At 41.8% G+C, this 14,264-nt stretch overlaps 2 protein-coding genes and 2 non-coding genes across 5 annotated transcripts; 3 read left to right on the forward strand and 1 right to left on the reverse strand.

Moving 5' to 3' along the window:
- The first annotated feature begins 17 nt into the window (after window positions 1-17).
- Window positions 18-89, forward strand: trnap-cgg (transfer RNA proline (anticodon CGG)). The gene has a single exon. It is a non-coding gene; the product is annotated as a tRNA-Pro (tRNA).
- Window positions 90-340: 251 nt separating this feature from the next.
- trnap-agg (transfer RNA proline (anticodon AGG)) lies at window positions 341-412 on the reverse strand. Its single transcript has one exon. It is a non-coding gene; the product is annotated as a tRNA-Pro (tRNA).
- A 400-nt stretch (window positions 413-812) lies between these two features.
- On the forward strand, window positions 813-4,955 carry thap12b (THAP domain containing 12b). Its single transcript, XM_072392305.1, has 5 exons — window positions 813-1,107; window positions 1,630-1,750; window positions 1,867-1,974; window positions 2,059-2,095; window positions 2,208-4,955. The coding sequence occupies exons 1-5, from the start codon at window positions 1,019-1,021 to the stop codon at window positions 4,151-4,153; spliced, it is 2,301 nt and encodes a 766-aa protein (XP_072248406.1). The 5' UTR covers window positions 813-1,018; the 3' UTR covers window positions 4,154-4,955.
- A 234-nt stretch (window positions 4,956-5,189) lies between these two features.
- map6b (microtubule-associated protein 6b) lies at window positions 5,190-12,664 on the forward strand. 2 transcript variants are annotated; one of them, XM_072392307.1, is made up of 4 exons: window positions 5,190-6,277; window positions 7,587-7,800; window positions 8,852-8,898; window positions 10,917-11,002. In XM_072392307.1, the coding sequence occupies exons 1-3, from the start codon at window positions 5,559-5,561 to the stop codon at window positions 8,864-8,866; spliced, it is 948 nt and encodes a 315-aa protein (XP_072248408.1). In that variant the 5' UTR covers window positions 5,190-5,558; the 3' UTR covers window positions 8,867-8,898; window positions 10,917-11,002. The 2 variants fall into 2 exon arrangements, with proteins under 2 accessions (XP_072248408.1, XP_072248407.1); XM_072392306.1 differs by lacking the exon at window positions 8,852-8,898 and having other exon boundaries at window positions 10,917-12,664.
- Window positions 12,665-14,264: the final 1,600 nt, after the last annotated feature.

Raw genomic sequence — 14,264 nt, forward strand, 5'->3', positions numbered from 1 at the left:
ATTGCTTCTGATGACCCGGCTCGTTGGTCTAGGGGTATGATTCTCGCTTCGGGTGCGAGAGGTCCCGGGTTCAAATCCCGGACGAGCCCGAACCCTTTTCGCTTTGACGTACATCCTAAAACCCATACCTTTATTGGCAAACAAATATATATTGAAAATATATATTGATATCGTGCATTTAAATGTGTTCGTATCCTTTTAAATCTGCTGAGCAAATTGATTACGGTTGCTATTGTGACCATAGGACAATTCTAATCTCATACATCTCTAAAATGTTTCAGTTTTAGCATTGTGCTATGTAAACACTACATATATTTAATGGGCAATATGGTAAAAGAGAGGGCTCGTCCGGGATTTGAACCCGGGACCTCTCGCACCCTAAGCGAGAATCATACCCCTAGACCAACGAGCCATGAATGAAAGCAGAATATTTATTTTTTAAATGTAAAATCCTATTTCAGTCCAGCTTGAGATTTGAGTTATTAAAAAGCAGCCGTTCCACAAATAACAGCTTCATACAGACAACAAAAATGCAACTGATTGTCTTACACATTAAAGGAAAACGTCTTCCTCGGTAACCGCTAGTTGGTGGCTCCAGTGATATCATGCATTGGTCAGTGGGTGGCAGTAGTGTACCTAAAGACATTAGGGTCACTACATTCGAGAATAAAGAAGAAAACTTGTTAGCTGTCATATGAGTGGTTTATAGAGCAAATGGAGCGACCAATAGTTATGTCTAGGAGTTAACGTACGTCCAATCAGGTTCGTCGTGGGCGGAACACCGCGTTGGAAAACGAACTAGCTTAAATTCAACCGTTGTGTGCATTTGTTATAGTGTGTTTTTGAATAGGTTATAGTTCTTTATGACAGTTATCTGACACTTTTTGACTGAATAATATTGTTTGTTTTTTTCTTTTAGTAACAACTAAGGTTGACTTCACTTCATAAAATAAATTATCCAAGTCAACAGATGATAATAGCCAGCTGAGTAAGCTAAGCTAACTACTTAGCCTGAAGCATGCCGAATTTTTGCGCGGCTCCAAACTGTACACGGAAGAGTACTCAGTCAGATTTGGCTTTCTTTCGCTTTCCAAGGGACCCAGAAAGGTAAGGCAGCTTATATAACCTTATTCGGGTTGACGAACTTCAAGTAGTCACATCTCTGTTGATGTACCATACTTAACTGTGATTTCGTTGCTGAAGTTGAGCTTAAATTACTGAGTAATGATAACAGCATTAACCAAAGCGTTATCCCATACAAAACTGAAATGTTTGCATTTAAGATCGTCTATAATATTTAGAATACACATTTAAGCATATTCGTTAGAAAATATTTCTTTATTGTGTAAATATCTGTAAATTGACCTTGATGTTTGGATTTAGATATTGACTTTTCCAAGTCAATACAGTCTCCTTCTGGAAGCTACTTTTACATTTTGATTTAACCGCATTAAGCAAGCCATTTTCTTAATTTTTCTATTATGTAGAGTAGAGGGACAGTAATGAATGTAAAAACAGCTTTTGTACGCATATTGCCTTCTCCAGTCATATCTTACTTGCATATAAACTGATACAGTTTCATAAATGTCAATTAAAGCCAATTTATGTGCTTCTTGTTTATTTTTATAGATGTAGAATCTGGGTAGAGAACTGCCGCAGGGCAGATCTCGAGGCCAAAACATCTGATCAGTTGAATAAGCATTACAGATTATGTGCCAAACACTTTGACCCGGCCATGGTGTGTAAAACTGTGAGTATCACTTTGTTGGTCAAGTTCTATGTCAATATGTTCACATATTTCACAGGGGGGGGGGGGGGGGGGAGCTGTCCCTTATGAATGTTGTTGATGAGTATTTTGCCTTTCAGAGTCCCTATAGGACTGTATTAAAGGATACAGCTATCCCAACCATATTTGATCTAACAAGCCATCTAAAAAATCCTCACACCCGACATCGCAAGAGGATTAAAGAACTTGTAAGAAAATACAAACTGACTCTTTAGACCACATGTCATGTTTTTTTTTTTACTTTAACACTTTACTTCATTTTTTCATTTCAGACTGAAGAGGATATAAAGAAGATGAAAGAAAGAAGATGTAAGCTATTTGGAAATATGTTTGTATAGTTTGTTGCTTAAATGTTAATTTTATTGACTATTCATTTACTTAGAACAGTCTATGCTCCTGTTTTGTCTCTTCTCTTTCCCAGTGGCATCTTCTACTGAACAACTTGTCACCAAAACAGATGAAGATAGCACAAACGTCACTGACGATGAACCTCAACTGTCCACAGAAGAGAAAGAGTATCGCGATTACCTGAAGTCTTCGTTTGAAATTCTGGTCATGTTGGCAAAACAGGGAATCCCCTTAGTGACTGACAAAGTATCTGACACTGAGTTCAAGTCCAACAACTTCCAGGCCCTCCTGGATTACTACATGAATGCTGGAGATGAGGCTCTGAGGAAGCGGTTTGAGGCGACAGCTGTAAACACAGAGTACCTTTCTGCGTCCCAGCAAAGTCAGCTGCTGGACGTTTGTGAGAACACGGTGAGAGAGGAGATGCTCATGGAGGTGAGGGAAAGTCGCTTCTTCTCCCTGGTGACAGGCGACCTTGTTGAGTTTGCCAAGGAGAAACACCTTCCTCTGTTTTTACGCTTTGTGAATCAGAAGAATGTCCTCAGGGAGGAATTTTTGGACTTCATTTCATTTGGGGATGGAGATGAGTCTGGACTGGTAGAGAGGCTTGAGGCCCAGCTGACTGACCGCTGGGGGCTCAGCATGGAGGACTGCCGCGGCCAGGCCCACAAGGCCACCGGGAGTTCCACCACCAAGATGAAAGCTGTGGCAGTGCTACTCATGGAGAAGTATCCACTCGCACTGCACATGTCCTGCTCTCACATGTCATTGAACATCCACCTGGCCAACAACTTACCTTTTCCCAATGTCCAGGTCGTCATGGAAACTCTCAGGAGGATTGGCACCTTCTTTAAATGCCCGTTAACCCAGGCTGAATTAGAGAAAGCCATCTTGACTCACTACCAGAAGAATGAGGAGAAAGGAGCTGCACTAAAAGAAGCCTGTGGTTCCAGATGGACGGGGCAGCACAACGTCTTCGATGTCCTGCTAGACATATTGCCCCCATTGCTGCACTGCATGGACAGCATTCGGGAAAATGACAGTGGACGGTTTAACTGTTCTGTCACAGCGGATGCTTATTCAATAGCAGAAATTCTTGCCGACTTTGAGGTCGTTGTCACCGTTGTGATCTTAAAGAATGTTCTTACTTTCACCAGAGCTTTTGGAAAGAATCTACAAGGGGAAACACTCGATGTGTTTTCTGCTGCCAACAGTCTGACAGCTGTCCTGCATTCTCTAAATGAAGTCAACGACAACATTGATGTCTACCATGAATTCTGGTACGAGGAGGCTGTGAACGTGGCCACCCTGATGGAGATTCCTGTGTCAGTCCCAAGGCTTTTCCTCCGGAAACAGCGAGCGGCTGACGTGGGTGAAATCCAAGCGGAGCCGTATTACAAGGAGTATGTGACCATACCTGTAATCCGTGGCATCATGCAGGAGGTGGAGGACATGTTCTCCGACACCAACCTCAAAGCTCTCAAGTGCTTGTCTCTGGTTCCAGCCGTCATGGGCCAAATGAAGTTCAACACCACCGAGGAGAACTACGCGGAAGTTTACCGCAGTGACCTCCCCAACCCTGACACACTTCCTGCTGAGCTTCACTGCTGGAGAATCAAGTGGAAGCACAGAGGAAAAGAGGTGCGCCTGCCCACCACCATCCACGAAACCTTGCAGCTCCCAGACGTCAAGTTCTTTCCCAATGTCAACTCCTTCCTCAAAGTGCTCTCAACCCTGCCGGTGCTCAAACTAGAAGATGGCAAAAGTGACACAGCAAGCGAACGGCTGCAGGCTTATCTCGACAGCATGCCTGCTAAGCAGTGGAACAAAAGCCTTGCAATGCTCCACATTAACACTCATGTCAAACATGACCTGGATGTCATGGTGGACAAATACTGCCGGCTCTACCCGGAGGATGATGCTGAGGCTGAGGCTGAGGCTGAGGCTGAGGCTGAGGCTGAGGCTGAAGCTGAAGCTGATGCTGAGGCTGAGGCTGAAGCTGAGGAAATGGCAGAGTAAGATGTGACAAAGTGATCTGATAGTTAGCAGAAATTACTGCTTTGGGACTAAATTGAATGAAAAAGTGAAGCTTCATATGTGCAGAATAGTGCAGATCACTGTGAACAACACAGAAAAATAAGCACTGTCACTTGATGTTTGTCATTCAAAACCTGGAGCTAAAGTTCTTGACGAAAACCCTGAAATGTTGTGACGGTATCAAGAACGGGTTCTTTAAATCTTGAAAGTTCTGCATCAAGTTTTGTTATCAGAATATTCTCCCGTGTTATTAAGCTGTAATATTTAAAAAACAAACATATTGTTACCCATTTTTTTTTCTTCTCTCTTTGTATTTGCTACATTTGGTAAATTGATCTTGTTCCTCAGTGAACTATTAGCTTGTTTTCAGTGTGTGCTTTTAAATCAAACCACATGATGGAGGCAGATAGCCTTGTTGATCGAACTGGAGCTGTACCATCTGCCATGAAGCAAGTGGAGATGAGAGGGAGTGGTTACATCCATGTCAACAGCATCTCTGAATGAAAGCTTTTAATTAAAGCCTTTTTTTCAAGAATTTCCTAGTTGTCATCATTTGGACTCTTCAAAGAGCAAGCATGTTCAAAGTATGTTCACTTACCATCTAAATTAACTATCGAAGGACAGGAAAATACCATTTTTATGTGAAATAAAGTTACACGATTGCTTCATTGTGTGCATTAACAGGGAACTTTTAGATTTTAGATGTAGCAGTAATTGATTTGTATTTTACTGATGCCACCCAGATTTAGCTGTTTCAGTTTGCTTCAATAAAACACTTTATAAAGACAGAAAAAACGTTTAAAAATCTGAAATAGTCGTGTTTTCCTTCCTTTTTTAAAAACGGGGACTGAGTTAGAGCACGGACATCAGGAAATCTTAGCTTGCCGTGTGACAAAGCTTGATTTTTCTGTGGCCATTTCCTTCAGAAAGAACCAGTGGCCTGCTGGATCTGATGTAGTTTCAAGTTTCTGACATGGCAGCACGGGGTTAATAACTGTCTCCTCCCTTTCTGCTGGCCAGATGCTGACGAGCTCAGGATAGTTCAACATGCAGACACACAGTGCATAGCCGGGGCATCACACCAGAGTGGGTGGGGTCGCTTTGATGCGCAAACAGACAGCAATGTGCGCTCCACGGCGAGCCCCAAAGTATTAAAAAGTCCCCTGCAGGAGGAGACAGAGGGAGGCGTTCAGGCTCCTTTCCCTTCAGTCTCTGCAAAGATCAGATCTGTTCAACAGAATTGCATAACCGAGGACTAAGTCTGACCGGACCAAATCTGAGTGGTTTCACGTCGTAAGTACGACGTTTATTTACACGTTTATACCCGAATTTGAGTCTCCTTTTTTGTTGTACGTATTTCTCAACCAGCCTCGTAGAATTGAACATTATGGCATGGCCTTGCATTACCCGTGCTTGCTGCATCAACCGCTTTTGGACCGAGCTGGATAAAGGTGACATCGCGGTGCCTTTGGTTTTCACCAAATACTCCGATGTGGCCGACGTGCAACACCTGCCCCATCACCCGCAGCCCAAACTGAAGAAGGTCGGTGCCATTGCCATAGAAACCCAGCCGCATCCCGACGGACAGGAGGCTGTGAAGGCACCGCCCGCGACGGGTGCCGCAGCGGGCAAAGATGGCTCTGCGTCCGTCATGCGCCAAGACTTCAAGGCGTGGAGAGTGCGCCCCGAGCCCAGCTGCAAACCCAGAAACGAGTACCAGCCGCCGCCGCCAGCCCCGTTCATCAACGAAACTCAGTATCAGAAGGACTATAAACCGTGGCCTATACCCAAGAAGCACGACCATCCATGGATCCCCAAACCCAGTCCCACCGCCACCACTAGTGGTAAGATAGAGCATGCGGCCGCCGAGGCCGAGAGCGGCATAGAGAAGAGCGAAATCGAAGAGAAAATGCAGGAGAAAGAGTCTAAGGATGTGGTGGTGAAGAAAGGAGTGACGAGGGAAAAGTCGGCAGAGAGGAAGGCTGGTGAGAAGACGGAGGGACAGATGCCCGCAGATGCGAGCGCAGAGCAGCGGAAAGGCAGAGCAGCTGCAGACGCTCTCAACAGACAGATAAAAGAGGTTATGTCGACTTCCAGCAGCTACAGGTAAGTATGAGGGTGAGCATGTGTCTGTAACTCAAACCCATCTGAATATTAGCTATTCATTTGTTTTCCAGCAACAGGGGTCTGAAACAACAGCCCACAGAGGCTCTGGTGTTAAAGCATCACTTGAAGACCATCAGAAGATATTTGAGATCACACAGTCTCTTGTTGCAACCTATCCAGACAAACAAGTATCATAGTACCACAGATAAGAGCTGCAACATTGATTTTTTTTGTCCCTGCCTTATCCTTTTTGGTCTTACTACCAAATCAATTCCACAGCCATGAATGAGCGATGTCAGTGAAAGGGTTTGAATGTAATCCTGTGTGTTTCTTACATGAGTTTCCTCCTGACACATTCTATGTGGGACTCATGGAAGAAAAGCTTCACTCTGGCTCCCCTGTAGTAACATTTAGGTTAAAAGAGGTACAGTACAGTACTCTCTCCAACTGTCCTATCCAATAAAGACATGACAAGCCAAACATAAGCCAAACCCCCCCCCCCCCCCCCCCCTCCACCAAAAAAAAAAAAAAGTACAATAGTGCCAGTGCCTTCAGTTAGGAACATAAATAATTGTTAAAGCACTGAAGCATTCCACACTGTAATACTACTTTAAACTGATAAAACAGGTCAGTGTAACAAATTCTTCACAGTATGGGATTAATAATGCACAAATTCGTCAATATTTCAGGAATAGCTGCAGGAGTGATGAATATGCACATTCATTCACAGCGGATTGTTAAATCATCCCTTTGTAGCCTGTTGATACAACAGAACTCCTGCAAGTTTCTTTTTTTTTTTGCCCTTGAGCCTTTAGATTTGAGCCTTCTTCCTGCCCATGTGCCTCTTACAGAACTTTGGAGATCTATTTGAAAATGTAATTTTGACAAAATTCAAGAGAAAAAATGGTCTACAATGAGGAGAAATCACCTGCGAATCTAGTACTGTGCTTTTGATTTGAAGATACGTTCTGAGGACTCTCCTGCGGATGGCCAACATGAACTCTCATTTAGTTAATGAATCAGTTTAGTGTGTGTGGGTGCATGTAAGTGCGTGTATGAACCACATTTAAAGAGCTGCTCGGGATAACCAGTTTCCCCTTCAATAGCCATATCTAACATAGAGAGTGTGCATTTTTAACTATTTCTGTAACACAAAACCTGTTAGAGCTGACATGGATCCTTGATGTTATCGATTGTTTCCATCTTCTCCAGTATGAGGATGCTTTGTCTTCTCTCAACAAAATCATTAAAGAACACAAACATATGCTGCAGACTTCAGGATATTTGATTTGTCCTTGTGTCGTTTTAGAACTGAGTTCAAGGCATATAAGGACGTGAAACCAGTGAAGCCTATCAAAGCTCCATCTCAGTATAAACCACCTGGGGAGGAAACGAGTCTGGAAACCAGCTACAGTGCCACATTCAAGGGGGAGCAGGTGAAGGCTCAGTCGACTGACAACAAGCTGCTGGAGCGCAGGAGGATACGCAGCCTGTACAGCGAACCTGGCAAGGAGCCGGCCAAGGTGAGAGATCCATGGGTTTTTGTCCACGCCTGCTAAATGCTACTGCTACTTCTATTCTGAATTCAATTATTTCCACTAAGCATGAAGACTGACATATAGTGCCTTCGTTATTGTCTTCTCTAAAACTGTGTTAACCCCGCTGTATCCTAGATCTCAATATGAAGCTTTTTGTGTTTAGTGGTAACTGGTGGTTTCCCTGATTAGGGCTGTCACAATATCAGATTTTCACGACACGATTATAGTGGCCACAAAAGCATTCATGATAACAATATATGTATACATTATGGTGATATCGTTAGAGAATTGTGAACACAAAAAAAAAAAGGAAAAAAGTTACTTTTGGGGGGGTTATTTTGTCCTTTTTAGTCAGCTTGCAAAACATGAGGTAACAAATCTTAGAAAATATACTGAAACCAATCTGCATTCAGTTATGTTCTGGTTTTATTAGCAGAATTTAAATCGAGATGTTATCATATGTGTATTATCAAAAAATAATATAATTATTTCCCTCTTTACTAGTACTAGTAAATACTAGTGTATAGCGACAGCCCCGGTTCTGATATACGGGTATTGTCAATAATCATGATATTAGATGGTGAGTATTGCATTTGTAATATAAATATACTCATAATTTGATTTCAGCCAATAAAACCAAAATATCATTGATTTCAATTTTGGACTTTTGGACAATTTTCAGAGTTCTTTACTTCCTTATTCAAGTGTAATTTATTGAACCAAAAGATCTGATATCATGACAGCTCCAGCCGGTGCCATCCTTATAACGCTGTCATGTAGATAAACCAGTTGGTAAAGTGCTAAAACTTACAATGATGACACAATTCGGTGTACTGTACTGAATCCCTCTGTTTGAGATATAAATAGGATCCCATTTTTGGTTCCCAACAATATCGAGATCAAATTAAGATCATCTTAACGCACATTTATGTCAGCTTACATGAAGTCAACAGTGTAGAAACAAATGGTTTTAAATGGTTGATCGTGTATCTACAGTGTTGTGTTCATGTGGCCACTCCCTCTCTCGTTCTTGTAGGACTTCTCAGACTGAGAGCAGCTCTGTTCTAAACCAGCTGTAGTCAGGTGTGTTCTCTGTTTCTTCTGGAAGGCATGGAGGCTGACCTCAGACTGTTCAGACGAATGTGCATACTGTTCACACACAGACACACAGTATGCATCTTGGGCCGTGCAAGCCACAGTCACGCGTATCACCCAGCTGCTAGATGCAACTCTCCCAGAACTATGGCCACATGTTCATTCTGCGCCCACCTCTCAGCCTGCACTGCCTTTGTAGTTTTAGCAACTGACATGAGTCATAAACATGAGTTCATGAAGGAGGGTGGAAGGTTAGATGGCTGCTGTGTTTTTCCAGTTTCCTGGTCGGGTAAACAAGGGAAAAAAAATTAATAAAAAAATCATCTCCCCATTTGTTTGAGGCTCTATTTTGGTGACGGTGCAAATTACAAATTACATTGAGCAAAATGTTTTGCTCCACTCCAAATGAATGTCCATGACTTGCATATTTATTATATTCATATAATTGCGAGGCACTGTAGTGGAAACCGTTGCTATCCATTTTGGGTTTTTGCAGATACTATCTGTTGAGCTTTTGTCCGTTTGTGTGGTAACAGTTTGCAACTCAAGCCGTCAAGATGATTTTTTTACTCTTTTAGGTCCACAGCAACAAGAATATGTTCCAAAAGTTGAATCACGAATTGTGTTTTGAACACCATAACACGGAGTGCAGTGCTTTTAGGTTAGTTTCTGGTTTCTAAAGAAAATTTGCTGTGATCTACACTCTACTTTATTTGCACCACGGCTCCTTAAGTCACAGAAATAGAGCCCTTCATTATTACTGTCAGAAACAGCCATCTCTTGCAACGTGTGAGTATATATGGTTTATTTATTCAGCAAAAGTTGAGCATGTTTTGCAACTTTGTTGCTGTGCACCTACCTATTTATAGCAACGAGGAGCTCCTCTATCAGTCTGTTATTGCTGAGGCAACTCTTGAAGAGCAGAGAGGAGTTAAGTGCCTCGCTTACAGCCACATTCATCTCTGCACACGCATTTTTGCAGTCGGTCTTTCAACCAGAAATCATCCACCTGCAAGTCTGCTTGTTAAGCCTCGAGTTTTGCCACCACTAATAATGACTGAAACTAAATATTTTGTTCTTCAAAAGCATAAAACTAACATCATGTACTAATATATATACTCTACTCTGTGTGCTGTTTTCTATAAAAGTTGATTTTAAGGAGAAGTTGCTATGTTGTTTCGAAGAAAAGGCACATTTTTTTATTTATTTATTTATTTTTATCATTTCTTGTCATTGCACTAACCATATATATATATATATGTATAGATCACCTGTACCACATGGTGTCATTTGCCTGACATTATTTCAAGTGGCAGGTTTTTTAAAAAAAAAAGGTATGCATTGCATGCTAGAATAGACTTTAACTCGATGAGGAGTCTTTTTGGTACATTTTGAGAAATGTACTTGTTCATTTTCTTGTCAAGAATTCTTGTCAAATTGAAACCTTTCTACTTTCCTGTTGAATGTAAAGCTGCAGCCAGCAGCGGATTATCTTAGCTTTGAACAAAACTCTCATACCGAACATACCAACGCTTTGTTTGTACACATAGAGACTGTAACATTTAGTATCATTTGTCTACGTCCAACGTTAACATTGTCGCCGTCTGTTGTTACCATGGCTAACACTTCAGCACCAATGCCAAAGGAAAGCACCACCTTTAACAAAATGGCAATCGATTATTTGATGAAAAGAGAACCATGTTGTAACTTCTCATAGTTGTGCTAAGACTCCAGAGAGTCTCTGTCCCCAACCCATCACAAAACTACCTTGTAATACAGTATCTCTGCACAGAACCATGCTAGCTGTCCCGCTTCCCAGCTTTTGTGTTAAGCTAAGCCAATTAGCAGCTGGCTGCAGCCTCAGTTTGGTGGAGAGACACATGAGAGTCATATTGATCTTCTCATATCCTCTCAGCAAGGAAGCTAACTGATGCATTTTCCCAAATATCAAACTGCTGCTTTACCATCAGTTTAATCTCAGTGCGATCACTTCTTCTCTCTTACAGGCGGATAAACCAGTGTCTCGCACCAAACCAAAAAAGACACCAACAACCACAACAGGGAAGATGATGAAAAAAGCCAAAGAGAAGCAGATTTCTAGTTCTCAGTCAGCCAAGAAGAAACCTTCTGTGTGTCCACCAGAACCCAAACCAGACGGAGTTGTGACCAAGAAGAGTAAAGAGATCAGCAACAGACTAGCTGAAGCAAAACAGTAGAAAAGGTTCACTTTTATGTGTGATGACAGGCTACGTGATGAATTAGGCAAATCTCTTCCCTTTGGTTTATCTCCTCACCTGTTGTCCTGTCATACTTAGTTCACCTTTGAATGGGCACTGATGTCGAGCTTTTAGAATAATGCAAATAATTTCACTGTAAACTATGCGTGAGTATGTGAATGTGTATGGAAGTATGTGATTCCTTTGTATAGAACCGCTTTATATTATTGAGCACATAATTTGCACATATGAGTTCGACTTGACATCAAACGTTAAAAGGAGCCATCAGTACACATGCAATATGTGTATGAAAGGGCATTTTTACCTTTTTCTGAATGGATGACGACTGAGATCAGTATTAAAGATGATTGTTAAAAAGTCGAGGAGATGCTTTCACTCTGAGACTGTTTTCACATGAGGGTTTTTTTTTTGTGAAAGTACAAACTCTGATTTATGGTTTCCTAATTACAGTGCCTCCGCTGTATAGTCCTGGTTTTCATTTCATTGTTCTGGATGATATCTGGTTTCATCAGTTAGGTTGCTAAGAAACCAAATTAACTGTAATGTAATTGCTACAGCTTGCATGCAAGACCCCGATTTTGGCTGAGTAGCATCATTTTAGCAGACTGTATGTCACAGTCACATTCTAGCTTGTAAATTGAGCAGGTAAAGATAAATGTAAAGGAAGATCTTTTCAAATATAATGCATGTGTAGAACTAGATTCTGATCACTCCAAAAGGTACATACAATTAAAATCATCGTCTAGTAGCTTTCAAAGCTGTAAAATAAACACACCAGCAATATGGTTTCACTCAAACACATTTATTGCCGTCTAAATCCTTTGATTTAACATGAGTACTGCAGTTTTTCTAACAACTCAGCAAATTGTGGCATTGTTTCCCCCCCTCTCCTTTAAGCTGTAATGCTGTAGTTGTGCTAAATTATTAGAAAATGATCCATATAGGCATAAAAGGGGAGACCTACTATATTTACTCAACAATGTTCGCTCTGAATGGGCTGATCTCTCCAGGTGTTGAAGGACAGGGAATGGGCCAGGACTTAAAGTTCAGCTCTTTAAAATGCTGCTGTGTGAAATCACATGTTTTCATGGTGAGCATGACATGAGGCGCTTCAAGCTGAAATGTCAGCCCAGCCTTCTCTTTCTGGTTGTCATCTACTATGAAACCCTCGGCGGCCTTGGTGACTGCAGTGTGTGAGGGATCCAGTCGAGTCCTAGCCACCGTGAGCCTGCCTCTCTGTGTGAGTGTGTGAACAGGGAAGCTTTTTTTGTGTGTCTGACCTCTTCAGCCTGCTGCCTGGACAAAATCCGACCCAACCACTACAGGTGCTGCTATGCACTCCCAACACCTTGGTGCTATATCTCTCATCCTATATGCTGTCTGGTTTGGACTGCGTGTGGCTTCAGAGTGAAGTGATGATATGACAGTGTCATACCGCTGCAGATGTGTTGTGATATTGTGCTTGTATTCCCAGCTTGCTCTGAATGAACTCATTAAAATGGCGCTTCAGACTCCTGTCTTATTACTTACTGCTTCTTTATTATATGGCAAAGTGACGCCCAAAATCTCACTTAAATGTTCCCAGTCATGATTTTACAATGACCATTATTCTGGAAAAAAAAAAAAGAATTAAGATCTTTCAAAGCTGTCCACATTTTATGTTTCAGAATCATTTTAAAGCACAGTTCTCTTTCTCTCAGTTTTTTTGTTTACTCATCCAAGATCATCCATGAATCTATTCGTTTCTCCCACTTATTTCTGACCCTTTCAGTGGGACAGCATGCTAAACAGATATCCTCAGATCCTCAGCCACTTCCTTCAGCTCTTTGGGAAGGACACAAAGACATTCCCAAACCAGCTGAGAGATGGGCCTGCCCTGAGGAGGCCTCCTCCCTGCAGGACATGTCTGAAACACCTTCCCTGGGATGCATGCAGAAGCCATCCTGACCAGATGCTGGAAACACCACAGCTGGCTCCTTTCGATGTAGAGAAGAAGTGACTCTTCTCTGAGCTTCTCACCCTACCCTGATGGGTGAGCTCAGACACCCTTTAGGGGAAACTAATTTTGGCCTCTTATATTTACGAATTCATTCTTTCAGTCACTATCCATTGCTCATGACAATAGACGAGGAACAGATAGTAGATGAATGGGTAAATTGACAGCTTCAGCATTTTGACTTCACCACGACAGACTGGTAGTTTGGTTCTGCCAACACAACAGGTCTCAGGTCCAGTGTGCAGCTGCTCTTTTGCTGACTTTTCCTGATGCTGCTCCATTGACTGCTGCCATGTTTGACTGTAGGCACGGTATCAGTGAGATGATGCTCAGTTTCCTCCAACCTCATTGTTAAGTAGAGTGGCCAATAAGTTCAAACTTTCTTCCATGAGATCATGGAGGAAATCACTGTCAGGAAAGCACCTTAAAGGTTTGATGAGTAGAGTAATACACTGATGGTTGCTCCATAAGGTTCTCCCATCTCCACAAAGGAAGTCCGTATCTAATTCATGGTGACCATTGTTTGTTGGTTACGTGTTTGAAATCAAGGCCTTCCATCCCTCATTACTCAGTATATCTAAATCTGGGCAGTAACGTCAAGGCAACTACGTCCATTTAAGAAGAATGGAGGCTGCTGTGGTTTTGACTAATTCCCTCTCCTAGACACAATCTTATCTAGCAAGCCTATTGACCATTTTCCTTACATCATGATTTAGTTTTCACTCTGACATCAATTGTGAGACCTAATAAAGATGTGTGTGTGTTCCCTGTTAGTTGCTGTGAATTTAGCGAATCACTCTTGTTAAGAGCAGCACGAGGATCATTAACAGAAGAAGGATTCAAAAGAGCTCAGTAGCACGTGCAATTCTTTTTTATTTTTAATGAATCAGCAAAGACACTCTAAAAATCTGTTTCTGCTTTGTCATTGTCCAGAAATGGGTAATTACTATTGTGAAAAAAGAGAATCCAGCATATGGTGCGTTTAAAGCAGAAAAAAAATGTGGAATATATAAGGAAAATAGCTCAATATTTTCCTTATTCAAGCAATTTTAAAGTGTACTGTTCTCACAGTGATGGTTCCCTATTCCATAAAAAAATTGCATTTATATTTCACATGAAAA

The sequence above is a fragment of the Leuresthes tenuis genome, unplaced genomic scaffold (genome assembly GCF_036924035.1).
Source record: "Leuresthes tenuis unplaced genomic scaffold, fLeuTen1.0.hap1 SCAF_9, whole genome shotgun sequence".
NCBI lineage: Eukaryota > Metazoa > Chordata > Actinopteri > Atheriniformes > Atherinopsidae > Leuresthes > Leuresthes tenuis.

Bases quoted from the DNA above. Each gene is read 5' to 3' on its own strand.
- thap12b (XM_072392305.1), top strand. From the start codon at position 1,019: ATGCCGAATTTTTGCGCGGCTCCAAACTGTACACGGAAGAGTACTCAG. The intron at 1,108-1,629 runs GTAAGGCAGCTT...TTATTTTTATAG, and splicing joins TTTCCAAGGGACCCAGAAAG to ATGTAGAATCTGGGTAGAGA. The intron at 2,096-2,207 runs GTAAGCTATTTG...TCTCTTTCCCAG, and splicing joins GAAGATGAAAGAAAGAAGAT to TGGCATCTTCTACTGAACAA.
- map6b (XM_072392306.1), top strand. From the start codon at position 5,559: ATGGCATGGCCTTGCATTACCCGTGCTTGCTGCATCAACCGCTTTTGG. The intron at 6,278-7,586 runs GTAAGTATGAGG...GTGTCGTTTTAG, and splicing joins TCGACTTCCAGCAGCTACAG to AACTGAGTTCAAGGCATATA. The intron at 7,801-10,916 runs GTGAGAGATCCA...TCTCTCTTACAG, and splicing joins CTGGCAAGGAGCCGGCCAAG to GCGGATAAACCAGTGTCTCG.